This window comes from Tachypleus tridentatus, chromosome 1, assembly GCF_004210375.1.
Source record: "Tachypleus tridentatus isolate NWPU-2018 chromosome 1, ASM421037v1, whole genome shotgun sequence".
Classification (NCBI taxonomy): domain Eukaryota; kingdom Metazoa; phylum Arthropoda; class Merostomata; order Xiphosura; family Limulidae; genus Tachypleus; species Tachypleus tridentatus.
The window spans coordinates 77,944,127-77,960,788 of record NC_134825.1 but is presented as its reverse complement, the minus strand read 5'-3'; the positions used below and the strand labels follow the sequence as shown (position 1 = coordinate 77,960,788).

Here is a 16,662-nt window from a genome sequence, read left to right as displayed (position 1 = left end):
AGAAATGTATTATCATATTTTTATTTTAAGTTATTTTTCATCTGATTTGTTGCAAATATACAAGCTTCAGGTGGTTTCATCTGTGTTTCTGCTGTTTTCTGAGCTATATGATGGAACAGGGTACAGCTTCCAAACCCTGACTTTTCTTTCCTCTTTATTTTCCTTCCAAATTTTAATACATGAACCAAAATTTATAAATTTCACAATTTAAAAAAGTAATAGAAACACTAAATCATACAGTTTTTTAAGTGATAGATACTGTTTAGTAAGTGTGTATTTTAAGTTTCATGCAGTTTGGTTAAGTGAGAAGGCAATGAATAAACTGTCAACTTTAGGAATTTAACCAGCTTTATGAAGGATTACAATTGAAAGTAGGTGGGTTAATGGGCACAATTTGCTATGGGAAGTCTTTGAACACAATCTCTTAATGAAGCAGATAGCTCATTTCATTAGAAAGTAATAAAAGATAGTTGCAAATCAAGTTAATTGGGTAGTATTGATACTTTGAAGTGCATTATTTCTTTAACTATGTTGGTATGTAAGATAATCTCAAAAGTTAAAATTACCTGTACATTTACTTAACATAAAACACGAACAAATAATACAACTGTAAAATTGTCTTTAATATTGCACATATTTACAGAATTGAGAAAAACAAGTATGAATAGCATGTTTTAAGCTTGTCTGTACTCAAAAGCCATTTTTGTACTTGCTGCATTGTTAATTTTGTGAAAAGCTTACATCTATAATATACTTTTATATGTGACAAACATGGAACCTTAGTAAGACATGTAGCTTATTATGAGGCAGAAATATTTCTAAGGTAAAATATTTAGACAATTTAGAAACCACAAACTGTTAAGGTAAAAACTCTAACAGTTCAGTTGCTGAAGACATATGTGAGAGCTTTTCTTGTTAACTTATTTTCTGTGATGATTATTTTATACAGAGTAGTACAACCAATAGCTGTTGAGAAAGGGTTAGAAATTCCCAATCTTTCTTCAGAAGAAACAGATCTTGGGCAAGAAAGCCAAAAACAACCTGTGTTAGCAATTGTTAGTAAATCATCTGATAACTCTTCAGGTGGAAGAAGTATTGCCATTTCTCCACATACATCAAACTTTGAAGCTCAGGAACTATCTGTTTTGAGTTCTAATGCTAAAGAACAGTGTTTGCCAACCTCAGTGGGAAGAACTCAGAATATTGTGGATATAGCATCAGAAATAACTAACTTTTGTGGTGATTCAGTCACTATTGAATCATTGGAAACCAATGACAACATTAGTGGTTTTGTAGCCAAAAGTATTGCTGAAGATTCTGGTACTAATCCAATTAAAATCAATGATCTAGATTTAATAGATCAACCTTTAGTGTCTGAACAGGAAACAAATCACCTAAGAACTGATTCTGATACAAAACTTGAACTTGATGTGTCTCAGCTAGGTGAAAATAATCTCAATAAAACTGGTTTATTATCAGATGTGAGTGAACCTAGTGCATATCTGCCTAGTCATACTGATTGGGGCTCTACACATGTTTTTTCTGAGGTTAACTTAAATCATCCAGATGTAATTACAAATAAACCAAGTTTTGTTATTTATCCCCATAATAATGACACAGATATTGATCATCATAGTTGTATTGAACCAGATATAATTGTTGATCTTAATAATGGTAATCCTCATATAAGTGGCCAAACATTTAAAACTGAGCTGGACAAAAGCGAGAGACTCAATACGACTAATGTTGGTAAATTTGATCTAAATGATTGTTCTATTCTAGCTAGATGTGATACTGATCTAAATATAGAAAATCTGTTCCACAGTACCATATTAGATACAGTTCAGGTGGAAAACTTTGAAACTAGAATAGATCATCAGCATATTAATGCTGTTACTATAGACAAATATCAACCTATAAATACAAGTGTAGGTGATAACCTTACTGTAACTACTAAAGATATATCTAATCCATCTACTTCCACATATTTAGAAGCATTAAATGATAACAGCAGAACTGATCAAAATCCAGCTGATCCAGTCAACAGTTACAATACTAATAAAGGAGAACAACTCATTTCTATTCACACTTCTGAAAACATTTTGACTGAAACCAGTGGAGAAATACCATATTATACTGATACATTTGAATGTTTGAATAAAACCCAGAGATTCCATGATAGTATTCAAGAACAAAAAGAAGATTGTAAAACCTTGTACAAAAGTAATCCATTGAAGGAAGAGTTGATGATTGACTCTGTTGAAAACAATTTGGCTGGTAATTCTTATCAAGACTATAGTAGTGAAAAGCTATTAGAGAATTCTTTGTCAGGTGGTAAGAAGACTGTTGTCAGTGGTGAAGCAAGTAATCAAAGTGAGACTTCAGCTAAAACCTGTGGAAGTATTGGCTTTGAATTAGTGTTTGGATCTCATCAAATCAGCAGCCAGTCTGACTCGGGAAATAGCACATTACATGAAGGATTAGAAGTAAAACAGGTAAGAAGGAAATATATTTCTTCAATATAAAAGTATCATAGTATTATTTCATTGACCTTTTGAATGAAAGTAGAAGTTTTAAATAAAGTAGTTAATTATGTTTGTTTCATAGAAAAAGAAATACTGATACACCAAAAACAAAATGAAACACATACTTATGAATCAATGTGATAACAATACATAATTCATCAAATTACATACTTTGCTTAATACAGCATGTAATAAATAATTATATATTAATTACATTTTATTGTGAAAATAAATAACATACCTTAAAAAGTAAATCATAGTTCATTGGACATTGTCATGTAATTCCACAGTTTCATATGACTCGTGAATTTTCATTGGATCTAAATTTTAATCAATAAATAATTAAACTGTTAATTAATACTATGATATAGGTAATTGTATTTGCCTTTTTTTGTTATTTTATTTTTTGAAAGACTTAGTTTATTGTGTAATTATCTTTACAACCTTAATTCTTAATTTTGATGCTTTAGTGAGTTTAATCATTAAACTTAGATTATCAACAATGAAATCATTATCACTGTACTTCTGATTGGCTCTGAAAAACATGTTGTCATTATGTAGGAAAGGTGGAAATCTATATTTCCAAGACAATACCTCACCTCCACACACTTAATAATTTGATTTCTTATGTATCTGCTTATGAGACTTGCATGCCACTAGCCTTCAGTTAATTCTCTCCTAAAACAGCATAAGCTTAATGTGAATCGCTCTACTGTACAATGACATCATCATATGCTGATCAGCTTCCAATAGGAAAGTGACACAACTTCCAGTAGCTACAACTATTTATTTACACTTAAAATAACTTACTTCTTTTCCTTAGCATTGTCTAGAATGGACATATTTCATCTTCCTCTCCTTCTTTCTTTCTTTCTTTCTTTCTTGTTTTGCTCCTCGGTGTGGAATCCTGTAAGTGATGAGGGGGGCCTCCCAGTGAAGTTTCTGCTCTTTCTGGTTACCTCCTCTGGGTTCTAAACATTCACCCACCTGTTTTCCATGCGTCGCTACCCGTTAAAGGAGGAGAGGATACTGGTGGTTGAGGGGTCCAACCCTAACACACCACTTTGGCCTTGAATCCCTGTAGACAGGTGGCCTTTGGGTGGCCCCCCTTAGGTCAGTCAGCTGGTGCATTTGGGTTAGAGTCAACCAAGTACCAGTGTTTGAAGTTCTCAACGGGTGTTGTGGACATTGTGTCTGATGCTGGTGTTTGGGTATAGTGCTCACAAAACCCTGGTGTTGCTGCAATGTCCTTGCATGACATTGTAGTGTGTCCCTTTGTAGGGGCCATGGTGGGTGGGGTCAGTGGGCACAGAAATTTTTTTTTCTTCTGGATCCTCTTGCAAAAAATTTAAATAAACTAGTGAAAAGACAGTCAATAGGTAAATGACCACATCTTGAAGACTGATCAGCAATCTTCAACGTCTGTACAACCAGTTGCACCTCATTTTCTCATCCTACGTTCTCTTTCAGAAAATCCTTTAGGGCAAATATCCCCTATTTTATTCAGAAGGGACTGGAGGGACTTGCTGGCTCTCCAAAGTCAGTGAAGAAGCTTCGATCTGGAGATATATTGGTTGAAACATCCACATCCCAACACAATGAACTCCTCTTGAATTCAAAGGCTATTGGGGATGTACCTATTGAGGTTACCCCTCATGCTACCTTGAATTCATCACGAGGAGTTATTGTTGAGAGGAATTTGAAGCACGTCCCCAAATCGGAGATTCTCGCTGGTTTCTCCACTCAAGGAGTTTCTGCAGTGAGGTGCATTTCCACTCCCAAAGATGGAGTTACACTGCCGACAAATATCCTCGTTTTGACATTTACATCACCATGTGCACCTGCCACCATGAAGGTAGGTTATCTAAATTGCAAGGTATGGCTGTACATTCCAAACCCTCTCAGGTGTTTCCAATGTCAGAGGTTCGGCCACTCAAAGACGTCATGTCGTGGTTCCCTGACATGTGTTCATTGTGATAGCAAGGACCACGATGCCTATGAGTGTGAAACGGACCCACATTGTGTCATCTGCAATGGTTCTCACCCTTCCTACTTTCATTCTTGCCCTAAATGGTTGGAGGAAAAAGAGTTGCAGCATTTGAAAACAACTCATAACATTACTTATCCTGAGACCCTTCATTGGTCTGGCAGTACATCTGTTGGACCAGATGATGTACACTATGACATGCTGCACCATCTATCTCCTGCTTTTCTTGATATTCTTCTCATTGTTTTTAACTGTATCTTGCAGGAGGATGTTTTTCCTACTAATGCCTGGTGCCAGGCTATTATTTTACCTTTCTCTGAGTCTGGGAAAGATCCCAAGATTCCTTCAAACTACCATCCAATTGCTTTGACGAGCTGTCTCTGTAAGACCTTAGAGAAGATGGTTTGGTTCCTCGAATCAAACAACCTCCTCTTGCCCACCCAGTGTGGGTTCTGATGACAGCACTCCACCAAGGACCACCTAATTCAACTTGAAATGTCAATCAGAGAAGCCTTTCTCAAACGACAACATCTTGTATCAATATTCTTTGATATTGAGAAGGCTTATGACACAACATGGAGGTATGACATTTTGCGAGACTTCCATATATATGGGTTACGTGGCCATTTACCCAATTTTATTAATTTTTTAATGGACAGGAGATTCCAAGTTCGTGTGGGTTTCACAGGTTTTCTACAGGAATTTGGGGTTCCTAAGGGCTGTGTTTTAAGTGTCACACTTTTCGGTATAAAGATTAATGCCATCACTGAACAACTTTTCACTGTCGCAAATGGGCTCATTTCTCATTAACATCTATTTCTATCCAGTTTTTCTGAATACCGGGCCATGTTGGTATTCACAGGAATGAGTTTGCAGACACAGCAGCTAAATCTACTTGCTCTGGCACTATTACCACTGTGCCTATTCCACACATGGACTATGGTATTGTATTCAAGGCTTGACTCTGTGCCAGCTGGCAGTTGACTTGGAGTGAGCAACGCGACAAGCTTTTCCAAATAAAACTGTATATTGGACTTTGGCGATCTAGCTTTCGTAATGTTCAGAAGGAAGTACTTGTTTTAACTAGACTACGCATTGGTCAGATTTTTAACTCATTGTCTTCTTTTATCTTAAACTGATGCACCAGTGTGTAAGTTGTGTAACACTTAGATCATTGTAAGCCACATTTTACTTTCTTGCCATCGTTACAACTCTCAACAACGGCACTATTTTAAACATGTCCTAAGGTTTGTTCATAACATATAACATTAGACAGTGTTATTGGTGACAGTGACACTGTCCACCTTGATAAAGTTTTTAGTTTTTTAATGGCCATTAATCTTTTTAATGTAATTTAAGTGTTTTATATTTATTCATTACACCTTTTTAATTGTGGTTCCCTTTTAAGAGTCACAATCTCTCTAGTTGAATTTGAAATTGGAAAGTGGCCATAACATTAAATAACTGGAAAGGCTAACTTCAGGTGACTGACAGTGGTTATTGTACTTACCTGTTAGTCTTCCTGGTGGGTTATGATAATTACCATTATGCTACAGAAAGTCTTTTACAACTTCTGTTACTATAGTTTCTCTCTTAACATTGTAGACTAGATGTCAACATTGGTTTTATGCTTTTTATGTTTTTCAATGCTGTTTTGTTTTACCTTCATTTCCTTTTATGAATTTTACCTCATTTACTTTATTTTTACCTTTTTACCGGACGTTTGGAGCAGATAGCCTAGCTGCTTTGTGCCATAAAACACCAAATCAACCAACCAATCAGCTAACTTTCTTGTTTCGTTGCTCACAGCCATTCTTTATTTCTGTTCCTCAATTCTTAGCTTTTTAGAATCTTTCATCTGATTAGGAATTGGACAGATTCTCATTCCCTCTTTTGTCTAAATTTTGCACCTTCACTTCTTTCTTACCACCAGTAGATTCATTCGACTGGACTATGGATGACAAAGATTAGCATTTCAGACACCTTTTTTACATATTCTAGTCACTCCATCCACTACATGTTTTTTGTGTTGTCTATCAGGACTGGGTCTTTCAGTTCTGTGCTCTTCCTTTCAGCATTGTGCTTGCTCATTGTATCTTTGAGTGTTCACCCACATTTTTTTGGAAACTGGGGTTGAAATCCCAATTCTTCATCACTGATCCATCTGCCATTCCTTGCTTCTGGACCACTCTGATATGGTTCACCTTTTGACATTTTTACATGGTTTACCACTTTCTATCCTTGGAGAGTTTCCCACTGGTTGTATACAGCACAATAAATTGATAAGTAGGGCTGTGTAGTGCTAGTCACCCCAGAAACAGCTAATGTTCCCTCCCACTGTGGATGACTGTCACCACAGGATGATGTCATAAAGTACTAACTAATTTTTGGTAAGAAATTAGCTTAAAGCTAATGACATACAATTGCCATAGGCAGATAAACTATGGATCAAGCTTTTCTGTGTGTGGGTTTGAGTATCTATCAGAAATCGATTTTCAGGTAAGAAAAATATTAAATTTTCACACGTTTGATTTGCACATGTGCATTTTATTGGATTGTGTCTGTATATTTCATAACCCAAAGTGCCTATACAGATATCATAATTAAAATGATTGAATATGATCCTGTGTTATATAAGTATTGTTGCAATAATACTGAAGTTTTTATTGGAGTTTTTCCTAATTATCCTGTTGAAGTTTAAAATATGTTTTTGTAAGAATTAAGATGAGAATGTATGCAAAAGCATTGGTCTTGCATTGTGTCAGCATTTAAACCATTAAAATCAGGCCAGTAGATTTTGTATTGAGATTTTTTTTCATGCATAGTTAGACACTAGTATGCTGTTAAGTTCCTTCATAAATATAGGTGAAGTAGTACTTGTTTTCTTATTAAGCAACCATGAAATTCTATTATGATTTTTAAGGTAATTCTTTGTACCACATTTTTGGTGTGAACCTGTATAAGCTTTCAAATGTGCCAGTAACTGTTGCATAACTGCTTCCATACACTGTAAAAGGTACTTCAGTAATTATTAGTAAGAAAGCAATTTGAAGTAATAATTATGTATGTATGTTGTGTCTAACCTTGATTTTGAAATTTAAATATTTTTTAAAATGTATGTTTTTTTGCAAAAGAAATGTTTTAATAAAACTGGCAAATGTTTCAAAATTCTCTGACAGAAATTTAGTTTTTATACATAAATGTTAAACATTGCTAATTCAAGTTTTATTATAATTATTATTATGTGTGTGTGGTAAAGCCTACACAGTATTGTAAAACATTTTTTGACATCAATAGCTTTAAGTACATGTTACAAACTTTAAATTAGGAACTAATATGCACCATTTTACTTTCTCACACTTATGAGATGTGTCTTACAACATTTATCTCTTGTAAAGCTCTGAAAATGTGTGTATCATCACATTTATCATGTTTAAATATGACTGCAATAATGATAGGCTGAAAAATTTGATAAATTGTATGAAAATAAGAAAGAAATGCCTACTAACATTAAAACCTCATTTTCAGCTATTAGTCACATGGATAATAGAAACAATATTTCAGACAAAATTTTGTATTGGAAGCTAATCCTGATACATTGTCATATCAACACAACCCTAAAAATTTAAAGCAAGGTTATCCTTTATCTAATTCATATTCCCATGTAGTTAAATTTATATGCATTAGAATATTTTTTTAATTTTTTTTTAGTCTTGCGACACATTTCCAGAAGAAAAATCTATATTGAACAGGTTGGATGTTAAGGAATCAACCTCAAGTTCAGTAGAAGACCCAAGAGGAACTGTTTCTGCAAGTTCAGAAGATTTTTATAGTACTGAGGATAAAACTGATGATGAGTCCAGAAGGTCTCATAATGTTAATGTCACTTTTGAAGCAGATCAGAGTGATGTCTTTTTGGAAGATGGTGCAGTAACAGCATCTTCCACTTTTTGTGACCCATCTAGCATATCTTCAATTGGCTCTTCAGCTTGCCACTCAACTACAGATAAAGTATCAACAGTGGACTCTGATCAAGATAAATATTTTTTTAAAGAGTGTTCCATTTCTTGTGAAAAAGTGAACAGTGAAATTTTGGACAAAGAGAAGTTAACTTTGAAAACTTCTTTACCCCAGAAAGATGTCAAAATGGATTCACAGACAAATGCACATTCTTTAAAAGTGGACATTCCAGAATTTGATGAAAATATCAATCCCTTTCAGTTGCAAAATAAACTGGAAAATTCTCCTTTACCTGTTGTTAATGTGAAAACGACTGAAAGCAGTATAAATATTAACTATTCATTTTCTGTTATAGGAGATGAGAATACTAATTCTGTTCACATTTCACAGTCTGTTGAAAAGGGTGATGCAAATGAAAATATTGTGATGCATTCTGCATGTTCTGGAGACTTGGTTAGTGATCAAAATATTCTAATAGCTGGCATGGATTCTCATAACAAAAATATTGAACCAGATGTGTCTCCCCTGAATGAAACCAGTAGTTTGGATGGTTCAAAAGCAAGTGAACTAAAAGAAGAATTTAAAAACACAGAAACCATGTGGAATACTGAAGCAGAAGCTAGTAAATCAACAGCACAGTGTTATAGTATTGAACATAATTTTTCCAAAGTAGTAAGTACCCAGTCCTTTTATTTTGTACTAACAGTTATTCAGAATTTAAAATTAATATCATGTTTTTTGAGTTAAAAATTTCCTTAAATTATTTATTTATGAAATAAGGTATCACAAGAAAATTATTCACTGGGAATTAAAAGTGAATATTAAGTCATAGGTTTTTGATAAGCATAAATTTTAATGTTTTATTACATTTTTGTAATTACATCATTTAATGCTTTAATTGTCATGGCTTAAAAATGTTGTTAACGCTGGAGACTGCTGTGTAGTAACCCTAAGCTGTTGAATAAGCTTTCTGTCATTTCAACTTAAAATACCTTTTCAAATAATGTTTTTTTCTGTTCTTTAATACAAATCATGGTGAATTGCAAAACAATCACACTTAGGTAACTTGGAGCTTCTGACCTTTAGAGGATTCATGCTATTATTGCTGTGTTTATATATGTGATTTTCTCTTAATATCATTGCAGTTTAGTTCAAAGTACATTAACTATATTGTTTTATGATTTTTTTTTAACATCAACCTTTGCTTTGAACTATTTGTTTGCATGAAACACCTTTATGTTGATTATGAATATACATCAGTTCTGGTAATAACTAAACTAAATCTCATTCAAAGCTAATAAGTTATTTAGCTCCCCAGAAAAAAAGAAAATGTATATTTTTAATTAAAATATAAAATTGACTGATAGAACTTGTTTTCATAAAACATTACACTGCTAGTTTTCAAACAGTTTTTTAAATATTATATAAAGTCAAAACATGCACATTTGTATTTTGTATTTGTAATATTTTATAGTGCCTTACAATAAATATTTGGACATTTAAAGCATAAGAAAGGACTGAAAATAAACTCAACTAAAATATCTTCAAGCCAAAAACTAGGAATTATCTTACTGTTTGGGTGTTTATTAAATTGGATCTATATCAATAATTCCATTATTGATAGTATTTCCACTATCAATATGAAAAATCAAGGTATATTAGTGACTCTCCCAGTCTAGGAAAGTTTAAGATATGCCTCACTTTACTGTTATCTTTTTCCTATTTCATTGTGTCTTATGAATGCTGATGAGAGTTGATGTCTTCATGCAGTTTATTTTCATAAATGTAATCACTGGTAATGATCTTGCATCTCCCATATACTCTTGGCACTATTTCAGGCCTTTGGTTGCTGGTTTTTTCTCTCTCTTTCTAAAGATTTATGATCATTCCAGTAGTTTACACTCTTTCTTTGCTGCAATAAGCAAGTAATAGATGTCAGTGGATCCTCCTTTAAAAAAAAGTAAAAACTGTAAGATGTTACTAGTTGTGTGAAAAACAAGATTGATGAAATGCCCTGTGGTCACTGATGTGGCTGGAACCTGTATGGTGAAGTGATGTTCTTCATTGTGAATGCATTTAACATTATATATCTTCCATAATGAATCACTATCCACCAAAACTACATGTTTTTTTCAATCTCCAAGGTTTCCACACTTTGCCATTCTAAGCATTGAGAATGCTTGCTCAAGTTTTTTTATACCTCATTCAAAGGCCTTGGGAAAATTTTTGTATACAAATTTCACCCCAAATTTGAATGCATTGCCTACCGAGTTACTGTATAAGCATCTTACCTTGATAAGGTAATTACTTTTTTCTCAACAAAATACTTGGCACATGCTTCCATTAGCATGAGTGTTATGGTTAGTGACTATTTATGTTGTAAATGTGAACGTAGTCAGTGTTTATACAGTTATTTTTTCATTGTACATTGCTTAACCCACTAAAAAAAAAAAAAACACAGTGACAGGTGTATGAATTTCTGAGTTAATGTTTCTACTACAGGGTCAACTAGACCTCTTCCACCTCTGTCATCTGTTGTTTGTCAACAGCGAGAGGAGGGGTCACTTTCAGTCAAAGCTATCTGTGAAATGATCCATTGTGAAGTTGGTACATATGTGAAGACCAAGGGTGTTTGTTAAGGGGGTTCTGAAGCAGCTTTTGCAAATGATCTGGTAACAGCTGGCAAGAACTTAAATTTGCTTTTTCTGGCTTCTCCTTTCACTGGGCAGCCTGAACAGAGGATAATTTTGAGCAGCCATCTGTAGGACCTTCAGTTAGTTACTTGTGTTTGTAAGGTTTGGGGATTTCTATTTTATTTGATTCTACTCCTTTCTTGTTAGCCGAAAAGATAGGAAGGGATTACTCAGCCTCCTCTTAATATTGCTACTCATGCTGGGAGATTTGCCACTCAGTTATGCAATGGAATAGCTATGCCTTGTTCTCCATGTTTATTGGATATACTTTGACGTATCACAGACAGGAGGAAGCATTTAAGTGGGGTATAAGACTGGAGCAAGCATTTTAATGCTGAGGTAGACAAAGAGTGGAGATCAAGAAATAGCTATAGTGTCAGTGGAGGTAAATATTGTTTGAAATACATTTTCAGTTTAGAAGAATTTTAACTTGCACCTATTTCACACTCCAAGTTTTGGAAGATCAAATTCTTTCTGATGCACAAAGTTGAAACTAATATCTCCATGTTTGCAATATTCTGTGCGTAGTCTTTTATTTTTTCATCTGTGTGATACATCAAAGTGCAGCTTTGAAGCACATCACTAGGTACATATTTTGCAACATGACTTTTTGTTTAGAACAAAATATTCTTAAGATTACTTACAACTGTTGAAACCACATTTCCATCACATTTTTATTGTTTTGTAATACAAAGTTAGGTGGCCCCTAATGACATCCTTCAAGTATCTCTCCCTCTATATAAATATATATAAAACAAAGTATTTGAATAATCATTTTGTAGATGAATGTTTGAATGGAGATAAAATACCAGAAAAAAAACAATTGTATAAAGTATGAATAAAAAAAATTCAGATATGCAATGAAGCACAAAAAACAAACTAAAGCTCAAATTTTACTGTTACATCTGAATTAATATGCAATTGACAAAGCTGAGAAATCATGGTTTTACTTATAATGTTATTGTAATTTTCAAACTTTTTGATAGATTTCAGTGGTAGTATATTTTATTTAATTCAATATCCTAACAAAATATGCCAAAGTATTTTTAGTACATCTTTCAAACATCAGAGAATGGGCAAATTTTTGGGAACATTTTAGAGCAGTAACAGCAACTTATCATTGTTGTACAGTTCATTATTAACTGCTGAAATGTGTAGAAATTTTTACTTCCACTCTTGTGTGATTTAAATTTAAAAAGACTTTGTAGCTAGGAAATAACATTTTTTCATGCTTAGAAGGACTTACAACAAAGAGGAAGAGTTAGTCACTGAGAGGAGATGGTTGCTATAGAAATATGGCATGTCTAGGAGAACCCTTCTACTTTGAAGGTTTATGACTTCAATCTCATTGTAATATATGGTCCACCTTTGAGAATTAGCTTTAGAGTAACTGGATCTGTAAATCAGTCTTGTTGTGAAGGAGGTATGAACTCAGGATTGTTATAGCAATGTAACATCCAGAAAGTCAAAAGACCACTTGGGGAGATTGGGATAGCACTTTTAGACCTACAACTACCAGTGTTTCAACTCCACCTCTTTTTTGAAGTTGCATGTGAATCAGGTAAGACTGTGAAGACACCATTGATGACAACTGTCCACTAACTGAAGCCATCTCACTAAACCACAAAAGTAGTGGGACAAGGGGCAGTGGTGATCCTTCCTGAACCGAGAAGAGTACAGACAAAGTGAATATGGTTTGCAGAGTATCTAGTATTTCTTCCACCCTGGATCAAGAACAGGCTGAGCATCAAGATGACAAAGATCTCGTACTTTTCTGTGCAGACAATACTGAGAACATTTTGCTCAAAAAATACTAAGAAGTCATAAAGAATCACCAATGAGTTTGCAAGTATTAAAATATTAAATCATATTCCTAGAGTTCTGGGTCATCTCCAGGGATCATTGCCATTGAGGCCTTTCCATTACTGTGAACGGATAAATGTCTGGATGCACTGGAAGGGGCCCATTGGTTCTGTGTGTTATACCTGGCTTCTGGATACTTGAAAATTAAAATATAAAGAAAGAGTATTCCAGAGATGTGACTTGTATGAGTTTTGTATAATACCATTTGGTCTGTGCAATGATCCTTGCCATTTTAAAAAGTTAATGGAGCCTACACTGAAAGGGCTGCAGTGGGAGAAGTGTTTGGATATATGTGACTAACGTCTTGTTGTTTGATTATATGTTTAGATCTGCAACTGAAACCTGAAAATGGCATTCCATGAAATGAGAAGGGCAGGTTTGACACTGAGGCCTATAAAATATGTACTCATATATGCAATAAATAGAATTTCTCAGTCATGTTGTATGTACAGAAAAATCCTTATAGATTCTGCTAAAATAGCAGTAGTACAAAATTGGCTTCAAGTTGGGACCAAAGTTAGCTTCACCTTAAGTAAGCCCTCAGGTAGAAATACTTCAAATGGAATGATGCATGCAAGCAAAGACTACTCTCTGAAATGTGATTTTAGAGAAAAGTAGTAATTGTAATTAGAGGTTATGAACCTCTTTCAGCCTTCACACCTAATTGGCTTCTAACTAGATTTCACTGACTATACATTTTCAGTCCTGACCTTTGAAATTTAACATTAAGAGATAGTGTGGTTTCTGTTTCGTAAATTGTGAACCAATTATCAACTGTTCCTTATATGAAGAGCCACTTTGATGACTGGAAATTTCTGTCTAGGGAAGATGTAATTACGTTTAAAGCAAAAAATTTACTTCACCACTGAAGAAAGATGCATGGAGTTGACTTCACTTTCCACCTGGTGAAGCCTGTGAATGAAAATTCTTTGCTGGTTTATTCTCACAACATTCATTATCTCATCTAACCAATGGTTAAGTTGGCATTAAATTCTCTAGAGACCAGACTGCTTCATTCAGAGCAGTTCAACACTCCATCCTTGCCTGACAGAATAATTAAGCAATCAATGGGTCAACCATTTGTTACCTCTACACCTGGTATTGAAAGCACATCACTGGCCCAACCATTGGTGCCAACAATGATCATGATAAAGAAAGGGACTAGTTAGGTGTGTTGGCAACAGGTGCCTTACCAAAAGATTCTGACAACAGTGTGTCAAAATTATCAAATATGACCCACCTATTACACAATAATTAAATGATAAAATCCAAGAAGACCTTTCCAGAGATGAAATGGCTTCAGGAGGTGGCTGAATGTTTGGAAGATAGGAACAAGACATTCTTTAATACTTACTGATGTAACCATCACCTTCAGTGACAACAACTGTCACCACAACCAGACCCTCATAGACATAAGACAGGTCTTACCATTTATCAGTACCACCACAGCAGTAAGCAAAAGGGATTTCACCAAGATGGCAGAGCTCAAGTGCCATAAAGAGCACCAGACCAAGCAAACATAGGATGTCAAAGGCCAAGCAATCCTGTGTAGAAAGGCCCTGCGAAGCTACCTCAACATTAGTTGAGGATTGACCTGCCAATAATCCCACCCATCACCATTGTCTTGACATTCTTTCAGATCTAGCTTTCAAAGCAGCATATCCTAGAAGTGGCCATCCAATGGACAGAGGCTTTAACATTATACATATGAAAGGATTGACAAAACTTCATGCCATCTTACCAGTTAGAGAGGAACCCAAGCAGTAATTCAAGATGCTACAGTAGCCAAATATTAACTAGTGGTTGCGTGAGAAGACCTATTGTCATGACTGAAGTAAGCATGAGAGTGAATTATACCTGGTACTGTCTGCTTTAAATATTGTTTTTTTTTTGTTGTTGTTTGTTTTTGGGTTGTTGTTTTTTTCAGAAAAGTGTTGAATATATACATGTATAAAAATACCTCTGAACTTTTCATTTATTTGTGTATTGTATAGTTTATTTCTGTGTTATCAGGTTTGTTTGTAAACTGCTTATATATATTACAAACCATGGTGTCTGTCTAAGCATCTGTCTTTTCCTGTTTATGGCAGTTGCTTCCTGTGTTACTTTCCCAAGTAGGTGCCTCCCAGTGGCACAGCAGCATGTCTACAGATTCCACTGCTATAAACCAGGTTTTAATACCTTTGGTAGGCAAAGCACAGATATCCCATTGTGCAGCTTTGTTCTTAATTCCAAAACAAAATCTCAAGCAGGGTATTCAACACTAAATTGTTATGAATTAATTACACTGTCATTCACGTTTCAAAATGGCGTAACTTAAGGTATAAAAATATAAACTTATCGTACTTTATGGTTGAGCAGTTCTTAGCATGATTGAAATTCTTAACAAGAACTTTTTTAGGGTAGGTAGTATAAGTGGATTGAAGCTTTGGCTCTGAGTGAAGCCAAGAGTACAACACAGTTAACTTTTTAAACTCCATGAAATAATTTAAATTGATAGATTAACTTTTCCCATCACTGGAGATAGATGTTAAGCTGAAAACCAGCATGGTAAAATGTGATAGTGTATTTCCTTTGAGTAAGAAAATATATAAAATATCTTACTTTTTAGTAAGATGATTTGATTTAACTTTGTGTGAAAGGAGTTGATCTAATTAATGTCTATGAAGCTTTAATTTGAATTTTCTTCTTATAACCACTGAATTTCATAAGCTTTCAATAAACAAAAAATCAGATTTTTTGATAAAGTATTTTTACTAAAGATTTAGCTGCGAAGTTACAAAGTCTTTACTGATTCAATCTGAGTATGTGATTTTCATGCTAAGTATTAAAGTATATTTCTTGAAATATTTTAATTAAGAATAAAAATATGAATCAGTCTGTAACACCTTGAATTTGTTGATCCAAATATCCAATTTTTAAAATAAAAAATATAGAATAGACATTATTTGTGAAAGATATTCAGTGCTCATGATTAATAAATGTACTGTTTTATTTTGAACAGAAAAGTATTTGCATAGAATATACATATTTTGTGTTTTATATGTGCCTTTTCTAAAATTCTTACCTTCATTGCTGTTTTTTAAGACCCATAATGTAGGTAAATTAATATGAAGAATTATACACCAACTTTTCTCTAGGTTAAAATACTTTTATTTACAAGCTTTCAGCCTTCTTAGTGGATCCTTCATTACTCAGTACATTGTTGTCTGATGAAGGCTGTGTTAAGAGGGTTGAAAGCTTATAAATAAAAAATATTTTAAGAAAAATCCACAAATAATTTTATATTTTATCATTTTTAAATTTGAACCCATTACATCAGTTTTGATTTGTTTGATAGCAAATGTATAATTCTGTCATCATCAAATTTTTTTTACAATATTTCACAACTTGGAAAGATTCAGAATAAACATTTTGGTTTATTTTAATATAAGCTTTTATTTAAAGAAAATTGGACCGTAAAGAAAGGTGCATGGAGCGTACTAGCATTTTATTTAGTGTTTTACAACATCACTTATTATGGACTGTAAGATTCCTTTGGTATAATTATATTGAATATATGGTTAACTATTAAATGCGATTTGTAAGCTCAGTAATTTAATTAAAGTAGTTAATGCGGTGATTTCAAAACACA

At 33.8% G+C, this 16,662-nt stretch overlaps 1 protein-coding gene across 3 annotated transcripts in view; it reads left to right on the top strand.

Moving 5' to 3' along the window:
- LOC143253006 (uncharacterized) overlaps positions 1-16,662 on the top strand; it is a 69,097-nt gene that overhangs the window by 22,445 nt on the left and 29,990 nt on the right. For all 3 annotated transcript variants that reach the window (XM_076506041.1, XM_076506050.1, XM_076506057.1), the window contains 2 exons: positions 950-2,495; positions 8,224-9,144. In XM_076506041.1, coding sequence (XP_076362156.1) covers positions 950-2,495; positions 8,224-9,144 — 2,467 coding nt within the window. The remainder of the gene's footprint in view (positions 1-949; positions 2,496-8,223; positions 9,145-16,662) is intronic.